We start from the raw sequence: 18,790 nt of genomic DNA on the forward strand, positions 1-18,790 counted from the left end.
GCACACAAAGGAGTGCGATGCAGAAGAGAGGAGGCTGGGGAGTGGCCCTGCACCAAGCACTGCATCACTGATCTGTAATGCCCTGCCTGTGCATTGGCGAGAAGGAGCATTTTCTCTGTTTGCGCTTCTGAGCAGAGAGGATGGCACAGTGTAGCTAGGGAGGGCCTTTACGTTTTCGGGTTTTATTAAGCGACAATGCATACAGCTCATTGTGTAGCGCGGCAAATGGCGAATTGACCGCTGCAAACAGCTCCCACAGAATGTCGTATCACACAGGCGTGGTAACCGCTGGAGCTTTCTCAGGCTTGAGGAACCCTCAGCAGCTTACAAAAAGCGCTGAGGCACCCTAATTGTCTCGGCCTCTGTCCTTCCTAGCCTAATGTACATGCAAAAAAGATCATGCAGATGCATGGACCCTCAATAAAATGCCAAATTCAGTTTATTACTGGTGCCATAGAAAAACAGATTGCTGCAAGTGACTCCAATAAGACTGGTCCCAAAATAATGCGAGCAAAGGAAAGGTTGAGGATTAAGGCCCGCACAAATTTAGTTGCTCTGAGAACCCAGAAAGAACTCAAAGAAACAGGAGATTTCTATTGCACCCAGCTTGAGAACTGCTACTCTATGCTATAGAAATCTAGAATTTGTAGACAAATTGCAGATTATCTGGGTACTGCTTTAAGGCAGCGTCTCGAAATTACACATTGCCTAACATGACGTGAACAATCTCAGCCACTCTACATACGTGTCAAAGCGAGAGGTGGGAGCTAGTTAGCTGCAGCAAATCACCTCCCCAAAACCTATCCAAATCTGTTTGACTGCACAAACCGTAGTTTCCTGTTACCTAACCCACTACTCCGGTCCCACACCTTACAGGCACAGTCATGAAAATTATGAACTGGTTACAACAAAGGTACGAGAAAGCGAAAGCCACCATGCAGAAACATGCAAGTCATGCAGCCTTACACCTCTTGAGGACAGGCTTCTGGGGGTGCTGAACTGTAAAGATGGGCTCGATGGTGCTTTGCTCTGTCTGCCGGCTGGAGAGTGTGCTGCCGCTGCTTTCCATCTGGGAGGTGACCGTCGCCAGGTAGCCGGGTTCGCCCGACACCACGGTCATGGTCGTGGCAAACACCTTGCCAACATGGCCACTGGTTGCACGGGAATCGGTTGTGCGTGAACTGGGTGCACGGAAACTGTTGCCACCTGCCTTCTGAGAACTGGACAGCTGCAAGCAAAAAATGGTAAGAAAATTATTACACCTAAGCTTACCGGTTTAGCGCATTGTTTAGTGAAATCTGGTTGGCGTTAGCGGCCCATGTTGATGTTTCACAGGCAACTGTGTGGTTGGGCGTCTCACAGGCCCGTTTTGGCGTCTGTACGCTCAAGTGCACACTCGGCCTTCCACTTGTGGTCTTTGGTTTGGTTTGTGTTCCCGGCACATTTCACAAATTCCAGGGCCTGCTTGCACGAAGCAGTCTAGTTCCCAGTGTTGTCTTATTTGCAGTCCAAACCCTTCCTTGGTTTTGAGGAAAGGAGAGGTGCATAACTGGCTCTCTGGGTCAGTGGACACCTCAGTTGTGCTTTGAGGTACCTATCCCTGCTGCGTGTGTTACACCCTGCCCCTAAATTGCATCTACTAAATGGCTCATACAAAGCTATTACAGCCCTCGCTGTTAAACAGCAAAGACACAAACCAAGCTTTCAAAGAAAGAAAAACAGCATGATATTTGTCCGGTCTGCACCCTTCATTATGTGTTGTCCATTGCAACACCCTTCCCTGAACATAGTTGCAAAACTGGTGGGTTTAATGTCCCCAAGGGACTCAGGCTATGAAAGACACCGTAGTGAAGGGCTCCGGACCACCCGAGGTTCTTTAACGTGCATCGACATCGTACAGCACATGGACCTCTAGAATTTCGCCTCCATCAAAATTCGACCGCCGCGGCAGGGATTGAGCCTCCGTCTTTTGGGTCAGCAACCGAGCTCCATAACCACTAAGCCACTGTGGCGGTATAGCTGCAAAATAGTAGCAAAAGTTAGTTTCCCTTGTTCTTTGGTTATGTTCTTTTTCTTATCACCGGTGGTGTGCAACCTTTTCTGGAGCGATTGTAGCTGCACGAACTGTTTCTATGAAAATCATGATCGTTGTAGCTGCTCTAGGCCCATATCTCGAAAGTTTGTTGTCAATTTTAAAGGAACACTGAGCGAGGACAACTTCACTCAATTACTTTTGTCAATAAAAATTAACTCTCTGGTTCTTCCTGTCTGTGTTGATATATTAATTGAGAACCAACTTGCCTGGTTGAAAGCACTTCTCGGCATTATAACTGTACATATTTTGTTAGTTGCAATTTGCTCTTTCCTATAAACTGTTTAGTGGCCTTGCATAAAAAAAATATAAGTGACTTGCAGTGAAAAGCTGTACTCAAAAACAATGCATAGAACATCAACCGGGCCCTAACACTGTTGCAGGCAATATATGTTTAAAAGATATGTTTTCTCAACAGGTTACACAAAGGTAGCACATAAGTACATGTTAAACAGCAGGCCAAAAGCAGCAAAGACTCACATCAGATACTACAATTTTCTGTCAAGCGCATCTTCACACCATTCATTACAGGACAATAAGGTGATGCAAAATACAGGGTAGGTCATCTTTGAAACCAGCAGATAGCAGGCATAGTCGTTTGGCATTTAGTGCCTTGTAGAAAATAAAATACACAATGAAATTTTTTCCAGAAACAGCAGTAGCGCCGACGAAAGCTCAACAGACAGAGAGAGAGAGAGAGAGACTCGTTAATGAAATACAGAGAATTTAGTCGGCGTTTCAATATCGCTGGCATGCTACTCTGCGTAGGGAGGGGAATTTGGGAGATAAAGACAGAAGGAGAGCAGCGTGGAAGAGGTAAAAAAAAAAATGGCCTGGCTTAGCTTATGGTTAAGCCTAGGATGCGAAGCATACTGCTGGTGGAGGCTGCGCGTCCGCAAGCGAGCGCACGAGTTGAGCCGCAGCTTTCACAGCTGTTGTGATGTCATATCACGTGGTGCGCTAATGTAGGTCAAGTGGTAGCTACGCGGCCGCGCGCGGCGCAGCAAGGAAGAGCTCGGTTGTGCGGCTAGTATGCTTTGCATAAAAGATAAAATGCGGCCATGAAATGGGCACTAAGGATGCAATGGCGAGCCATCTTGTTAGACGTATGGTATCAGACACAAACACCAAGTCTGCTGCTCAGCTTACAGGAATGTGCTCCCTCTGTGCATGCTGCCAATCTCTGCAAAGCACAATCCTACAAACGGGCCGCATGCTTTGCTTGGCTGGATGCCATGCCCAGCAGCATTTCAGACAGAGTGCACAGAATGGGATGATGCAATCCAATGTGCACACACAAAGACACGTCCACTTCAAGCTACTACAAAGAACTTTCATTAGCCACACACATCACCATGTGCCATGCATGTGGCAAAAAAACTTTTTTGTGCACTTCAATCATTCGTAATGAGCCAGCCAGCTGATGCCAACCTCCATTACTTGAAAAAATAATGTGCCTAATGCCGCTACCACTTCACTTGGTGTCTTCTTAGTTTCAGTGCCCATTATCTACATGGTTCCGGGACCCATTACCACAGACCTTATTGTAGTGATTTGGATCCTGTCCGCCTGTTGCCCAGTGCCCTCCGATTTTCCTATTAGTACAAGCTATCTCCTGGCCCAGTGCTCAGCTTTGATGGGTCTTTGATCACACCTTCTATAGAGCAAAGTACCTTATGCCAATGGGCTCTTATGACATCCTTATGTCATCTTGTTTCTGTGCCTTTACTCTGTTGCTGAAGGGGCAACGCAGCGCATAAATACGGACCTCAAAATTGACCTTGGCGGGAGCAGAGCTGGGCCCATGAGCGGAAGCTCCACCGGGTCCAAGTCCAGCAAGGCCAGGTCCTACAGGGAAAGGTCCAGCAAAGCCAGCTGCAGCAGGGACAGATCCAGCAAAGCCAGGTCCGTTAGAGAAAGCCCCAGCGGGGGCAGGTCCAGCAAAGCCACGCCCTGCAGAGACGTCTGCAGCAGGGACGGGTCTAGAAAAGCAAAAACCGACAGAGCCCGCTGCAGCAGGGACAGATCCATCCAAGCCAAGCCCATGAGAGACAATTCCAGCAGAAGCCGATCCAGCAAAGCCAAGTCCATTAGGTGCATCACCAATGGGGACAGGTCCAGCTAAAGCAAGCCCAGCAGATCCGGCTCCAGCAGACACGGACACAAGAGAGCTGCGCTCAGCGGGAACAGGCCTGACAGAAACCACGTGCCTAGTCCCCATGCCAGAAACTGGTGTACCAGGCAATGGCTGTGGCGCCCAATCCCGCCAGCTTCGCTCCCCTTCCTCTCCTCTGCTGGCTTCCCTTGATGCAGCACCTCCGTCACCGCTCAACAGGCTCGGGTCGAAATTTGGTGGCGAACGCACAGACTGGACCGACTTGTCAGCAGTGGTGCTTTTGTCGGTTGCGGTGCTGGACAAGATCAAGGGAGAGAAAGCTGTGAGCTCCCACGTTTTAAAGGGACACTGAGGAGAAATTGAAGTTGACTTGCATCGACAGAATACCAGCTCCTGATTACAAGAACACCATTCATACTGACAACAAAGCTCCTGTAACATAGAAAAGAGCAAGAACCAAAATACAGGTATCGCCGCCACAGGCCAAACTCGCAAGTACAAGCTTCATGGCGTCATATGACAAAACAGTGTTGCTAGAACCAATAGTTCTAGCAACACTAGGACACGAGAAGCTACGAATCACTGAGGCGCAGCAAATGCATGTGCAAATCTCCTTGACGTCGCCAGATGGCGCCACGTAACCGATAGCTACGCGCGCTCCTGCAGCGCCGGGACCAATCAGCGCTTGCTCTCAGCGGTATGGGGGCTCCCGGTATTCCGCTAACGGTAACAAGGTACACGGTATGCTAAAGGCGTCTATTTGCGAGAACTTCGTTGACCACTTCGAGAATGGGATCCATTGTAACGCTGGCAAAACGCCGGTGCAAATGTAAACGAAGCGACGGCCGGAATAGCCGATAGATGCCTTCAACGTGCGGCCGGCGGTAGCTTTCTTTTCGGCTGCTGCTGGGCTGCACTGCTGGCCGCCAGAAATCACGGAGTCTGCGTTACGTCGTGAATGTCATGTTTCACGTCACTTAGTTCTGTGTCGTCATAGCAGAATCCCAAGTTTGAATCAGAGCGGCGGGAAAAACTATTTCAACTTCGAGTCCAAATTTCTTAGAAATAAATGCATCTTTCGCTGCTGGCCAAGTGGCAACACAGCCATGAAATGCCGAACTATCGGATTTTGCTATAAAAAAAAATATTAATAGAGCTCTCCTCAGTGTTAATTTTTTTTTCTGCAACGTCATTTCACAGACCTGCACAACCTGACTTCGTGACAGCACTGTCTAAACCTGCAGGCACCAAACTGGGCTCCTTGCAATGCTTGGTTTTCTTGGAGTGCTTTTTGAGTTCCGTGAGCAATTAAATTCACTCATACCTCAATAACTCTCTTTCCTTTTACCCACTTTATTCCAGGACTAATCATAGCGTTAGAGCCAGTACCGCATTATGTCACTATAAGGACAGTCATTATTAACTCAATCTGGACACTTAACGGCGAGAGCTGTTAATGGGGGCTCACCCCGAGTCGACCTGTAACTGAAGCCTGCTGCAGTTCTTCCTTGCTTAGCTTGCCTTGGCACCCAGATGGGATCAGGGCAAAGCCAAGGCAAACTAAAGAAGAAGCAGCAGCAACAGAAGACAGCAGAAAAGAAGACGAGAGAAAGCAGAAAAGGGAGAAAATGGAGGAACACCATTGTGGACAGAAATATAGACATGACAGCTCTCACCGGACGTCTTAACTGGGCCATAGCGTAGTTTGACAAGTAACATTTTCTGAGGCACCACGCAGCTACAAGCTCTACTTTCCGTGCATGTCAGGCTGGAAGAGAAGGACGCCAACACATGCAGCGTTGCGCGGCATCTTTTGAAAATTGTAGAGGTTTCCTGAGGCAAAAAGACTGGGGACCCCTCGTCTAAGAAAATAAAAAATGGCCTTAACCCCTTCACCGTTTTGTTATATCAACGAATTTCTTAACAAAACTGCTTATTTTTTTTATTCCTGATATCGAATATTATTGCAATAAAAAGCACGAATTCGATCTTTAAAAAATATCTGAAGCAAACACGAAGTCAAATTAGCATATTAAAGTTTATTACTTCTGACATTACGGAAAACCAACTTCTTGCTGGTAATGAGCGATAAATATATTCAAGCAAGCCATCAGGCAAGCTTATAATGCACATCTTACCGGGAACTGCAAGAAAAGGAAACCGAGGGGGTCATGTAGGGATGTTACTGACGTTGACCTTCATGCACTGACGCACGCTCGCAAAGTTCGCTTTTGAGCTGTCCACTTCTTCATCGAAAGAACTGATAAGCACAACGTCAGCACTGTCGTCCTCGCTCCCTGAAACAATGTACACTTCGGTGTCTCAGTCACCATCGTCTGAAGATTACGACGAAGAAGAGCGTCTTTTCCGAGAAGACGGGCCAGCAAAACACGCGTCGCCTCCGCCGGATCCCATTTTTAAAACCCAGGTTGCCATACGAAAAAAAAACATTTATGCGGTAGAAGAAAACGAAATTAACAGGTCAGTGCTGCCATCTGTCGAGAAAAATGTCATCTAAGCCACACACGAGCACTGCTCGTCCGAAACGAGGAAGAGATGAACCTATTCAGAGAGGACGAGCTACAGTCGTCCAAAACGGTTTGGGGACGGCTTGGCAAGGACGAGCACAGCTCGTCCAAAACGGTTAAGGGGTTAAGTACAGCAAATAATTTAGAAAAAAAAAACTCCCGTTTCTCAAGTGGCAACTTCAGTGGGAACTCCATAACACTATTGCGCAAGAGCTAAGACTGGCAGGATATAAATTTTCCCTCACTGCATTCCTTGATATCAAGGCAAATCAATGACATGCGCTTTAGCAAGTTCCCTGCAGCAAACTTTAACAGCTCACGATAAGAATCTTGCACAGCATATCACATAACTGCACAAGGTTTATGGAGGTTGAACGTCACAAAGCGACTGAGGCTATGAGGGGCGCCGTTCTGAGGGGCTCCAGAAATTTTCACCACTTGTGGTTCTTTAATGCGCGCTGACATCGCACAGTACACGGGCCTCCAGAATTTCTCCTTCATCGAAATGCGACCACCATGGCCAAGATCGAACCCGCGTCTTTCGGCTCAGCAGCCAAGCACCACAACCACTGAGCCACCATTGCGGCTGCTAATACTTTGTGGAGTCGTATTCAGCCAATAATCCTGATCTCTGAAAACTGACGTTTTTTTTTTTTACATTCTTCTGCAATTTTAAAACACACGGCGCCTCTTAAAAGGCAGTACAGCTGAGCTTACCTTGCGTTGTCGCCACTGCGATAACCGAGGATGTTCTTCAACACTCGAATCATCTGGTACTCCCGGTGTCGAAAGCCACGGCTGAAAACGTAGTGCCGAACTTGGTCCAGCAGCAGTTGCTGAGAGGGAAAAAAAATCAACAGTAAGGAGATAGCTACATGCAAAAGCATGGCAGAAAAAGAATAAAACGACCCTTTCAGTGGATGCGCAAGCCAATATTACACTGACTTCACATCAAGCGCGTGAGAAAAAAGTCAAAGAAATTCGAGGAAGAAATGCTCACAAAGGAAGTTTACAAGTATGTCATTGAAAAACAGTGGCCTTCCTGGCCAGTGGTTATCCTTCAAGAGGTGAATGCGGAGATCACTGGAGATCACAGCTGACAGCATGTGAGTGAATGTGCTGTTAGAAATATCCATTGCGATGATTTCGCCTCAACATCTGGTTTGATTCCCCTGAAGCACACGGTTGGGTAGTCACTCACAGGTTTCAAGGGCCAACCAGAGTGCAAGAACATTTAGGGGAGGAATGACTAGACACAGTCACAAGTGCTAGAAGCTACATGCCTGACGTTTTCAACTTCATTCACGCACACTTCATTCATTCCCAAGATCTCGGCATTCAGAGTTGTCTGTGAGCAGAGTGGTGTTCTGAGCCAGTTGGTAAAGCATGTTTAAGGGCGGCGTAGCGCGAAAAAAAGACAGGGAATTCGGGAATTGCGAGCTCGGGAATTCGCTTCATATTTTTTTCAGTTGTAAGTTAGTAGCGCTGGTCCTGTGTCTCTCTTGTCCCTGTCTTTTTTCGCACTACGCCGCCCTTAAACAAGAGTTGTCTGTAACTGCCTTCAAAATAAATGAATTGAACTGAATTAAATGAACAGATGCCCAGCAAGACAGAGTGTCTGCAAGACCGAGCCAATCACTGACAGACAGTAAAATACTGCATCTATTCGTTTACTTGAAAATATAATCAAAGAAGGGTGCTGGAATTCACTTTACCGGATTAATAAACGGGAAAGCAGCAAATGCCCATTGAAGCTTGCAATGGAATCCCCCCCCTTTATGTAATTCACTGCAAAGCAGCACCACTGTACATACAAATTTAACATATGCTTTTCCACACGATATTTTGTACCCTAAGAATGGCAATGCATCGACACCATACACAAGAGTAAAAAAAAAAGTAAAGCTAGCTCAGTTTCGAAAATTTCACACAAACAACAACAACAACAAAAAAAAAAACTCAATTGTCTTGCATTTGTTGTGCCTGGCAAAAAGCATCCTAGTGGGTACACAGAAAGCAGGCAGAAAGCAGTTTGGGCACCAAAATTTGTGCCCAAACTGCTTCACTGCATGGGACAGCGTCAACCCTTTACCAACCACACTAAATCCATGAACTCCGAGCCAGGGTTCACAGGGGCCTGGATCTCTATCCACAATCCACCACCAAGAACATAACAGAACAGACACGTCACAATGAATAAGAACGAATATGCTGCCCAAATGAGTCATTTCATGAAAACTTGCAAGAAAAGGAACACACATAAAAAAAGACAGCGGGTACATAAAAAAGCAGGGTCTAATATCCCGAAGCAACACATGGGCCATACAAAGTGCTCTTAAGAAGAGCTCCAGATTACTTTCACGAAAGAGCTAGTAGAGTGGTTCTCAATGATCTTGCTTTGGCTTCACAAACTCTCAAACTTATTACAAAAGCCTGCAACTTACCAGAGCTTCAACTTTAGCCTCAAATCTGAGCCGAGTCTCATTTTCCTTTTCGAACATGGTCCTGGAGAGAAAAAAAAAAAAAAAAAAAAACAAGACTGTGAAAATTAATACACTGTATACAATCTCTGAAAACAATCGGAGCCCAGCACAAAGTGCCACATGATGCACAAAAAAAACAAACAAAAAACATAGGTCTGAAAGAAAATTCCACTCCACCTCCCTGACTGGATTATGAAAATATTTTGCAGAAGCCAAGAGAATGAATAGATGCTAACAGCCTATGCAAATAAATATTGTTCATATGTGAGAATTAGGGGTGTGCGAATATCAAATTTTTCAAATACAAATCGAATACGAATACTTGGTTCCGAATATCGAATCGAATATCGAATAATCAAGGACAGACGCATTTAACCACTACAAAACATTATTTGAGCACCCAAGAACATTACAGTTCAACTAGCAGTGATGAAATAAACACAAAAGGTTGGTGTGGCTGCACAAAAAAGTATCAAAGTCTCGAACACTATTCTTAGAACAGTGGAAATATCAGAGGAGATGGCTAGTACACAACATCAAGGCTAGCTTGCTCTAAGCGCAAAAGCGCGTTGCTGGGATGAACATAACAGGTTGTCGTGAAGGAAAACCGGCTGCTCCACATGGTCACACAGAAGTAGTTCCCTTCTAGCTAGAACGGTTTCTCCAGTCACAGAAAATGCCCTCCCACTTGGCACTGAACTGGCACGCATTGCGAGGCATTTCGTGCACAGCTCTGACTATACCAGCTTCGCAGGTATAGCCACAAAGAAGCTAACCAGCGCAGTCAGCTACTGCATGGCCCAACGTTACGCATTGCTCTGGGCGCCGCGATGTTGTTATGTCTCTGTGGATAGGAGTTGCGGACCGAAATGAACGCCGGTGCTCGCAATAGAATACTCGGCTAGATACGAATATTCGCGTTGGGTCGAATATTCGCAACAACACGAATACTTGGATTTCGAACCGGATACGAATACTAAAAATATAATATTCGAATTATATTCGAAAATTTCGAATATTCGCACACCCCTAGTGAGAATTTAACATCCTGAAGCTGCACACTGGTTATGAGGAATGTCTAAGGAAAAGGCTCCAATTTAACTTTGACCACCTTGGCTTCTTAAACCCTCGAAGGCGCTTAGTACACAATTGTGTATATTTCCAAGTCACAGATTTTTCTCAATGCACTCTAGGTAGCACTAATTTCCTTTGTCTCAAGCAAACATAGCATCCTTTACCTTGCTAATAAGGTAATTTTTATGGCAACTGAAGAAACAGCAAAACTGATTTAACAAAACAGAGGGATGGGTAGCATGTCTTCAGCCATTTGCTTGCCGTCAGTTTTTGCCACCAGTACTAATGTCTGTTGGCATTTTTTTTTTCTGGCTAGTTTGTGACGTGTGAATCTTTGAAATACAAAATGATTTCACGCTTCCTAACACGTCAGTTTCATAAATTCTGGCGTTTTAACATTACAGTTTCCAGCTACCTTGACAGTTCACAAGAAATGTCATGTGTGAGTGTAAAAAATTAACCACTGGTGTTTTCCATTAGAAAACTAACAAATTGGCTTTTTTGAGTCCAGGATATGCTGTTCAGGCCAAAATATATTTGTTTCGCTTTGAAATAATAAACGCGGCCCTAAAGAATTAACTTGCACTGACATCATTTAGCACAAGGACGTCATTGGCATTTCGCCTCCATCAAAATGTGGATACCAGAGCCAGGTTTCAAACTCATAACCTGGGGCTCACAAGTCAAATACCAAAGCCGCTCAGCTATTACAGCAGGTAGTCTTTTCTTTAAGAACTCTCTTAAACGTTGACGTCCTGAACGTCCATGGGAGTTTTGACATCCTAGTCTGTTCACTTCCAGAAAGACTTGGAAGGTTTACACTTGTACACACGAGAATATGTTTTTTTTTTTATATACCATATTTTCCGGTGTATAAGACGCGGCTTTTTTTCCGGAAATCTTGCTGGTGCGTCCTATACAAGGGTGCGTCTTATATGGGAATTTTTCGGTTTTTTTTTTGCGAGTTCAGAAATTACTCAGGTTCATTTTCAAGCTTTTTTTTACCGAAAAAATATCACTAGCAATGATACAGTTGTAACACCGTTAATACTTCAATACGGGGACCGCCATCAGCAACTTTTTTTAGGTGAACTTTATCATGAAACGGCAGGGATGACGACTTCCGGGAACACAAAAACGCCACCATTTCGGAGGCCCCAAGCAAAAGTAGTGTGAAATGCCAAAAGATCACGACAATCATGCTTCTCGCCATTGTCAAGACAAGCCAACACAAGCCGGCGTTCTTTCTTCAGCCACCCTTTGCAACTTTGTTTGTTCCGTGTACGTAGTGCGAAGAGAATTTTTCAGTCGCGTTGCCTCCAGAAATGTGTGAACTTTTTGATAGCGCATCCGAAGGTTAAGAGTTCCAAGGTTTTAAGTAGAACTAAAATGCTCTTATGGACATACAGGAGAGTTTTTTCGTTTTTCTTTTTTTTTTCTAAAACATGGGCGGGAGGGGCGTGAGTGTTGCCTCTTTCGTCCACCTAGCGTTACTTAAGAATTTCTCACAGGTATGGTGAATTTCGTGATGGCAGCGCAAGCGTGTTTAATTGATCCTCACTAGCCTAACTGGGTAAATTGGGGCGCGTCTTTATATGGGTGCGTCTTATATACCAACTTTTTCAATGACAGCCTGCATATATGGTGGGTGCGTCTTATACACCGGAAAATACGGTATTCGAAACAGAAGTCGCATTAGAAGTAAAGATGACATTTACAAAGTACCTTGTAGACTGAAGCTTTTTCTGCAACTCTGAGTTGGTCAGAACCAAGGACCTGTTTTCTTCTGCAAGCCTGGTGACGCACCTCTCTGCTGCCTCCCATCGCTGTCTGCACACTTCCTGGTTCCTGACAAACTCCAGAAAAGCTTAAAAACGAAAAAAAAAAAAAAGAAAACACAAGGAGAGACGTCAAAGAAGACTTAGAGGAGTGACAAATCTGTGTGCACCAAAGAAAATATTAGCATGCAAACGTTACTACACTTCAAAAATTGTGTGAATAAAAATTATAAATGTGCACTTGGCATCACATTTGAATGCCAATGCCCTTCAAGTGTGATGACACATCTGCATGCCACTCAACTTCATGTAAAAAAAAAAAATAGAGATATTCTGAGCACCTGGCTCACCACAGAATTTCGATACCATAAAATACACACAGATGATAATTTAATTTGTTGGTTTAAATCTTTCGCAGTTTTTTTTTAAATTGTCATTTGCTGCGAGATGGCACTTTTAAGCACCTTGTTTCTTGTTGTCAGTCAAGTGGCCACACATGCAAATTTCGGCTTGTTTCTTTTTTTAACTTGTACAAGGGTCAAAGATGATGAAGATGATTACATCCAAAGCACAGTGCGAGTGACTGGCAGTTTAACATTCAGGATGGTAGGCTGTGGCGATGGCGTAGTGGTCTAACGCAGCGGCCAGTGAAGCTGATCTGTTCGTGCCAATGAGGATTCAAAATCCTGCTCGCACCCCATACTGTTCTCTTTATTTCACACCCCAACCGAATGTGACACCGGATGCCACCAAATTAGCCGACGAGCTCCTTATGCAGTCACATAACAAACACACTACGTCATCATAGCTCACACACTCTGTAGCTTCTCATAACTTAGGCTCAACAATGGGACAAATATGATATAAGGGATGTATAGATGAACTGACAGCTTCTTTGAAAAATTTGCTCAACAAGGAATGGGAGTTGTGCCCAGCATACAGCAAATTTGGCTGTAATGCCATCAAGAGCACTGGATAACGGTAGACGTGTGTGCATGGCTATGGCCCACACATTGATATCAGTGGTAATATAACTAATATAAGCAGTGAACTGTAGGTACAGTGATAGCAAGCGCACATTTTTGTGAGCCCTACACCCAACATGGTATGCAACTAATGCTGGCTGTGGCTAGGGAAGCATTGCCTATAGAAACATGATTCTGTTGGCATGTGTGTTTGGCTGTAGCTGACAAGCTCCAAAATCATGGTGAAGATTGATTTATTAGGGTTTTAACGTCCAAAAGCAACTCAGGCTATGAGGGATGCCCTAGTGAAGGGCCCCAGAAATTTCGACCACCTGGGGTTCTTTAACCTGCACTGACATCATCCCACAGTACACAGGCCTCTAGAATTTAAATTGGTTTTTGAGGAAAGGAAATGGCGCAGTATCTGTCTCACATGGACACGAAGGGAGGAAGGTAGAAGTGAAAAAAAAAAAGAAAGAGGTGCTGGAATAATTTTGACCACCTGGGGATCTTTAACATGCACTGACAAGGCACAGCACATGGGCGCCTCTTGCGTTTCGCCTCCATCGAAACGCGGCCGCTGCGGTCGAGTTCGAACCCGGGTACTCCGGCTCGGTAGACGGGCGCCTTACCACTGAGCCACCGCGCGGCGGGTATCTAGAATTTCGCCTCCATTGAAATTCAGCCGCCGCGGCCGGGATCGAACCCGCGTGTCTTTCGGGCCAGCAGCCCAACGCCGTAACCACTGAGCCACCGCGCGGCGGGTATCTAGAATTTCGCCTCCATTGAAATTCAGCCGCCGCGGCCGGGATCGAACCCGCGTGTCTTTCGGACCAGCAGCCCAGCGCCGTAACCACTGAGCCACCGCGGCGGGCGAACATGCATGTGAAGAGCACTTTCAATAGAACTAGAGTTCGTTGATGGTAAATGTCAGTTCGCTCTCTTCAGCTCAATGATTTCAAATGGGTGCAAACCCTGCTAGGGCTCACCCATTACAGCACAAAGGCAAAATTTAATAAAGGCCCGCAAACCTGCGTCTTTTACCTGTTTTCAAACCTTCCAGAACCGATTCCGCAACGAGTATCCTGCCAAACCTCGTTCCAAATCGCCCACCGCGGTGGCTCAATGGTTACGGCGCTCGGTTGCTGACCCGAAAGACGCGGGTTCGATCCCGGCCGCGGAGGCTGAATTTCGATGAAGGCGAAATTCGAGGCCCGTGTGCTGTGCGATGTCAGTGCACGTTACAGAACCCCAGGTGGTCGAAATTTCCGGAGCCCTTTACTACGGCGTCCCTCATAGCCTGAGTTGCTTCGGGACGTTAAACCCCAATACACCAATAAACGAATCGTTCCAAATCGCAATCCAGAGAATCAATGAGGAAAACACGAAGAAATGTGCACAGCCTTCCTTCAATTGATGACTATCATTGTTGTTGTCCTCTAGAAAATGGCGCATACCCACTGCGGGGGATTGGCCAAGACACAGGCGGCAACTGATAGGTGTACAAAATGTTAAACAAGAAAATAATTGTGGGGAAAAATAAAATAATCATGATAATAATAGCAATTAGGAAATAAATGAAAGGATCTCAAATGTGTAATTGAAATAGGTTAAACAAATGCTGTGAGATCGGTGACTGAAATAGAGAACGGGGCTAAATATTCCACGTTTCAGAAAGCTTTCATTCCAGAGAAATATTGATCATGAGAAAGAGCAGAGCTTAAGACGGCAGCCGTTTAGTGTCTGTAAGGAAGTTTTGCATGGCGGAGAGCACATTCCAGTTGCTGTGCCCAAGGGAGGAAGCCCCAAGAGACAGAGCAACCCCAGCTGACAGACTTAGACCAAGCTGTCGTAACGGAAGCTCCAGCAGGCGGCTCCGTAAAGAGGAGAAACGGCGGCAGGTCAACAAGAAATGATCTATCGTTTCGGGTTCTCCGCAGAACGGGCACAATGGGGAGACCGCCAGACCAGATCTATAAAGGTAGAAGTTTAAAAGAGGCACGCGACAACGTAGACGAGTGAAGGAAACCTCAAGCTTGCGTGATCGCCATCCTTTACTGCACCACGGGTAAAGGAGATGCCGGAATTCGGGAGAGGAGGTCAGAGCTGATGCTGCGAATTCTTTCAAGAGCAGATACCTGCGAAACCTGGCCGCGGTAATATATGTGCTGGGTGGAAGCACAGATACGACTGGGCCTTGAAGAGATGCCTTCGCCAGGGTATCAGCAACCTCATTCAAATGGATTCCTCTGTGCCCAGGCACCCAGACCAACCGTAATGAACACACGTGGGGTGGAACCAAGCATTTGAATAACCGAAGTGCCTGAGATGTTGTAGGCGCGGTGAGAGAGGAACACAACGATAATGAATCTGTCATAATTATGACAGAAGACAAGGAGCTGTTTAATTTGCGCAACGCTAAGACTACTGCTAGAAATTCGGCCAAATAAATAGGGGTGTAATCGGGAAGGCGGAGTGAGAATGACCAGTCAAGGGAGATGGAGAAAATGCCAACTCCGGCCTTTTCTTCACACTGTGAGGCGTCTGTCGCTATGAGCACATGAGATTTAAAGCACAGCAGGTAATCCTGCAATAAACCGCTGAGCAAATGAAAAGGCATTAACTTTGCATGTTTTGGAAAGATGTCATCGAAGAAAATCTGAATAGATGAGTTGGCGCATACCGGACGGATGTCCGAAATGCGGACGTTTAAGGGGTCCAGGAGGGATTGCACCAAACATATCTGAGGGGTACGGAAACGAGACCAGGTTTCGTTGAAAAATAGCCTAGGCTGACGAAGGAAGATCAAATTGGAGGCATGGAGCGAAGAATCGCACATTCTTACGAACGTTTTCACCGTTAAGAGCCTAAATCTAGAAGTCAATGATGGAGTACGCGCTTCCAGGTACAAAACGGAATTCGCCACAAATTTTGGAAGGCCCAAACAAAGGCGCAACGCCTCCCGCTCCAAGAGAATCAAGGGGCGAAGTTTATACGCTGGTGCACCAGAGAATAAAACACAGCCGAACTCTAAGACTGGACGGACGTACATTCTATAAATCATAAGAAGTGAGTGCCTTCTCATGCCAGAACGAACACTGCTCAGCCTGCGCAGCATACCGACTGCTCGGACTCCTTTCACAGTGATCTGCTCGATATGGGCCGCCCAGGAAAGAGAAGGATCATAAATTACTCCAAGGTATTTGACACTTTGCACTTGAGGAATTACATGGTTCCGGTAAACAATAGAGATATTAACTGGACGAGAGAGCGGAAAAACCAATAAAGCACATTTATTGACATTAAGGGACAGATTAATGTCTCCTAACCATTGGTCTAGGACATTGAGGTAGGACTGTAAGGACTGGTACAAAGAGGAAATGTCGTTCTCTGAAGCAAAAAAGGCGATGTCATCAGCATACACATAGGTGGCCACCTGAGGACTGCAGGGAATACTGCTGAGTAAGATGTTAAAAAGTACAGGGGAGAGGACCGCCCCTTGGGGCACTCCTCTCGATTGTCGAAATTTGCTTGATGAAACACCGTTCTGAAAGCAGTAAAATTCCCTGTCAGCAAGGAATTCAGCAACCCAAGCCACAAAGTATCTCGGAAGTCCTACTGCCTGCAGTCTTTGCAAGAGCGTCCTGTGCTCAACGCTGTCATAGGCTTTAGATACATCTAAAGTAACAAGCGCTGCGTATTGATTTCGGCGCCGAGCTAACTGTATGCGGCTCTCCAGATCGGTATGGGCACACCATATAGAGCATCCTGGTCTGAAACCAATCTGGCAAGGGTTCAACAACCCAGCCTCTGAAATAACAGACATTATTCTACCATGCAACACCCTCTCAATTAGCTTAACGAGATTCGAAGTTAAAGAAATTGGCCTTATATTGTCTAACACATAACCATCTCCCTGCTTTTTAAGCAACGGGATAATCTTTGCTAAACGCCACTCATTTGGAATCCATGGCCCCTTAAGAGAGTAATTTATAAGCGCCAGTAAGTCGGTGGGAGATTCCTCGAACAATATTTTAATCATAGAAGAAGTCACACCATCAGGGCCAGGGGCCGCGGGTGGAAGGCGGGATACAGTGTTCGAGAGCTCAGTGAGGGTGACCTCCTCGAAATCGTCCAAAGTGGCAAGAAATCTCTGAGGAGAAGGAAGAAGAGCCGTAAACCGGCGCTCAAGACCTCTGCCTATCTCTTCCAGGGACTGCGCAAGTTCAGCCGGTGACTGAACTAGGGAGACAGCGTTCATGGGGGACGAGATTAGTTTCCTGGATTTTAGGTAATTGAATAGAGCACGCCTATTACCAGATTTTGAAAGGAATTCGTAGCGTTCAGTATCGTGCAACTCCTTTGCACGAGATACGGTGCGCTTAAACGTAGCTGCAACGAACTTATAATCGATCCAGTTTTTGGGACACTGATTATGGAGAAGTTTCTTCCAAGCAGCCTTTCGGCGCCTATAATCGCGAGCGCACTCTGCGTTCCACCAAAGGCACGGCGATGTTCCCTTATGTGCCTGAACCAAGAACTCCGATTTTTTACGAGCTCCATCCAAAATTGAACAAATGCGGATGGCATTATCTCCACTGTTGGAATGAGATAATTCCTGAAGGTCTGCTTTGAGGGCATTTTTAAAACTGTCGTAATTTATGAATGTGCGCCGTGTGCTGTTAGGAGAGGTCAACTGGCACATAACTTGGAAGCTGATCGGAAGGTGATCACTATTGGAGGCACAGTCAACTGGCGCCCAAGAGGACACAGTTATTCCGGGGGAAGAAAATGACAAGTCTAACGCTGAGCGAGCCTGACCACGGACAAATGTGGGGAGACCCGAATTTAAACATATGAGGTTATTCACACAAGCCCAGTCCCATAAGAGCGTACCGCAGCGATCTGTACGAAACCCCCACGAAACATGATGCGAGTTGAAGTCTCCAACAATTAAAACCTGTTTCCTGCAACTAGACAAAAACGAGTCAAGAGGCCGAACGTCATGCACACCTGTTGGAAAATATACATTAGCCAGAGTGAGTGGCTGATATCCAGGAATATTGAGATCAAGAGCCTGAATTTCGCACTGCCTGTCCATATATTGAAATGACACAGTTGCCCTGTGGCAAAATTTTGTGGATACGAACAATAGCAACCCACCACCTCTTGAGGGCCGGTCAAGCCTGAAAGAACGATAATTTTGTAAATTGTACCTAGAATCTTTAGAGAGCCACGTTTCCTGAAGAGCAATTAAATCTGGACTTAATTTACTGATTAAACAAACTAAATCTGTTGAAGCAGAAAGAATAGACCGGCAGTTCCACTGCAACACCTTCAACGACCCTATGTCGCCGAAAGGGCCGCAGCGGAGACCGCCTGATCCAAAATGCTGCCTTTGGGTGTAGATCTAGGGTGATTCTTTTTATTCTTCGACTGAGAGCAAGACGGACTAGCACCACCTATCGGAGACGCACTGCGCTTTTGAGCACGCATCTCAGTCTCCATATCAACGCACTCTTCAGATGAGAGTTCTGTCTCACTGTGATGTGAATAACTGGTTGTAGGGATAGACGAAGGCTGTGATTGAGTCTGACTCAGTGAATTGGAAGTCACGGGCACAGAAGGTTGGGGAGGTGCAACCAATGGAGAAGTGATTGTGCCACAAAGGGGGGCAATAGAAGCTTGCAATAAAGTGGACATTTGGGATGCCATGACCTGCGAAATGCACGCGGACAGATTTTCAACTATGCG

At 46.0% G+C, this 18,790-nt stretch overlaps 1 protein-coding gene across 2 annotated transcripts in view; it reads right to left on the reverse strand.

Moving 5' to 3' along the window:
- The window catches only part of LOC149365747 (uncharacterized), a 35,866-nt gene that overhangs the window by 15,188 nt on the left and 1,888 nt on the right, over positions 1 to 18,790 (reverse strand). For both annotated transcript variants that reach the window (XM_089545704.1, XM_089545695.1), the window contains exons 3-7: positions 12,019 to 12,160; positions 9,181 to 9,241; positions 7,454 to 7,572; positions 3,861 to 4,503; positions 967 to 1,228 (exon numbers count right to left, since the gene is read on the reverse strand). In XM_089545704.1, the coding sequence (XP_089401830.1) occupies positions 967 to 1,228; positions 3,861 to 4,503; positions 7,454 to 7,572; positions 9,181 to 9,241; positions 12,019 to 12,160 (1,227 nt within the window). The remainder of the gene's footprint in view (positions 1 to 966; positions 1,229 to 3,860; positions 4,504 to 7,453; positions 7,573 to 9,180; positions 9,242 to 12,018; positions 12,161 to 18,790) is intronic.

Source organism: Amblyomma mixtum, chromosome 1 (genome assembly GCF_055824585.1).
Source record: "Amblyomma mixtum isolate Tamu chromosome 1, ASM5582458v1, whole genome shotgun sequence".
NCBI lineage: Eukaryota > Metazoa > Arthropoda > Arachnida > Ixodida > Ixodidae > Amblyomma > Amblyomma mixtum.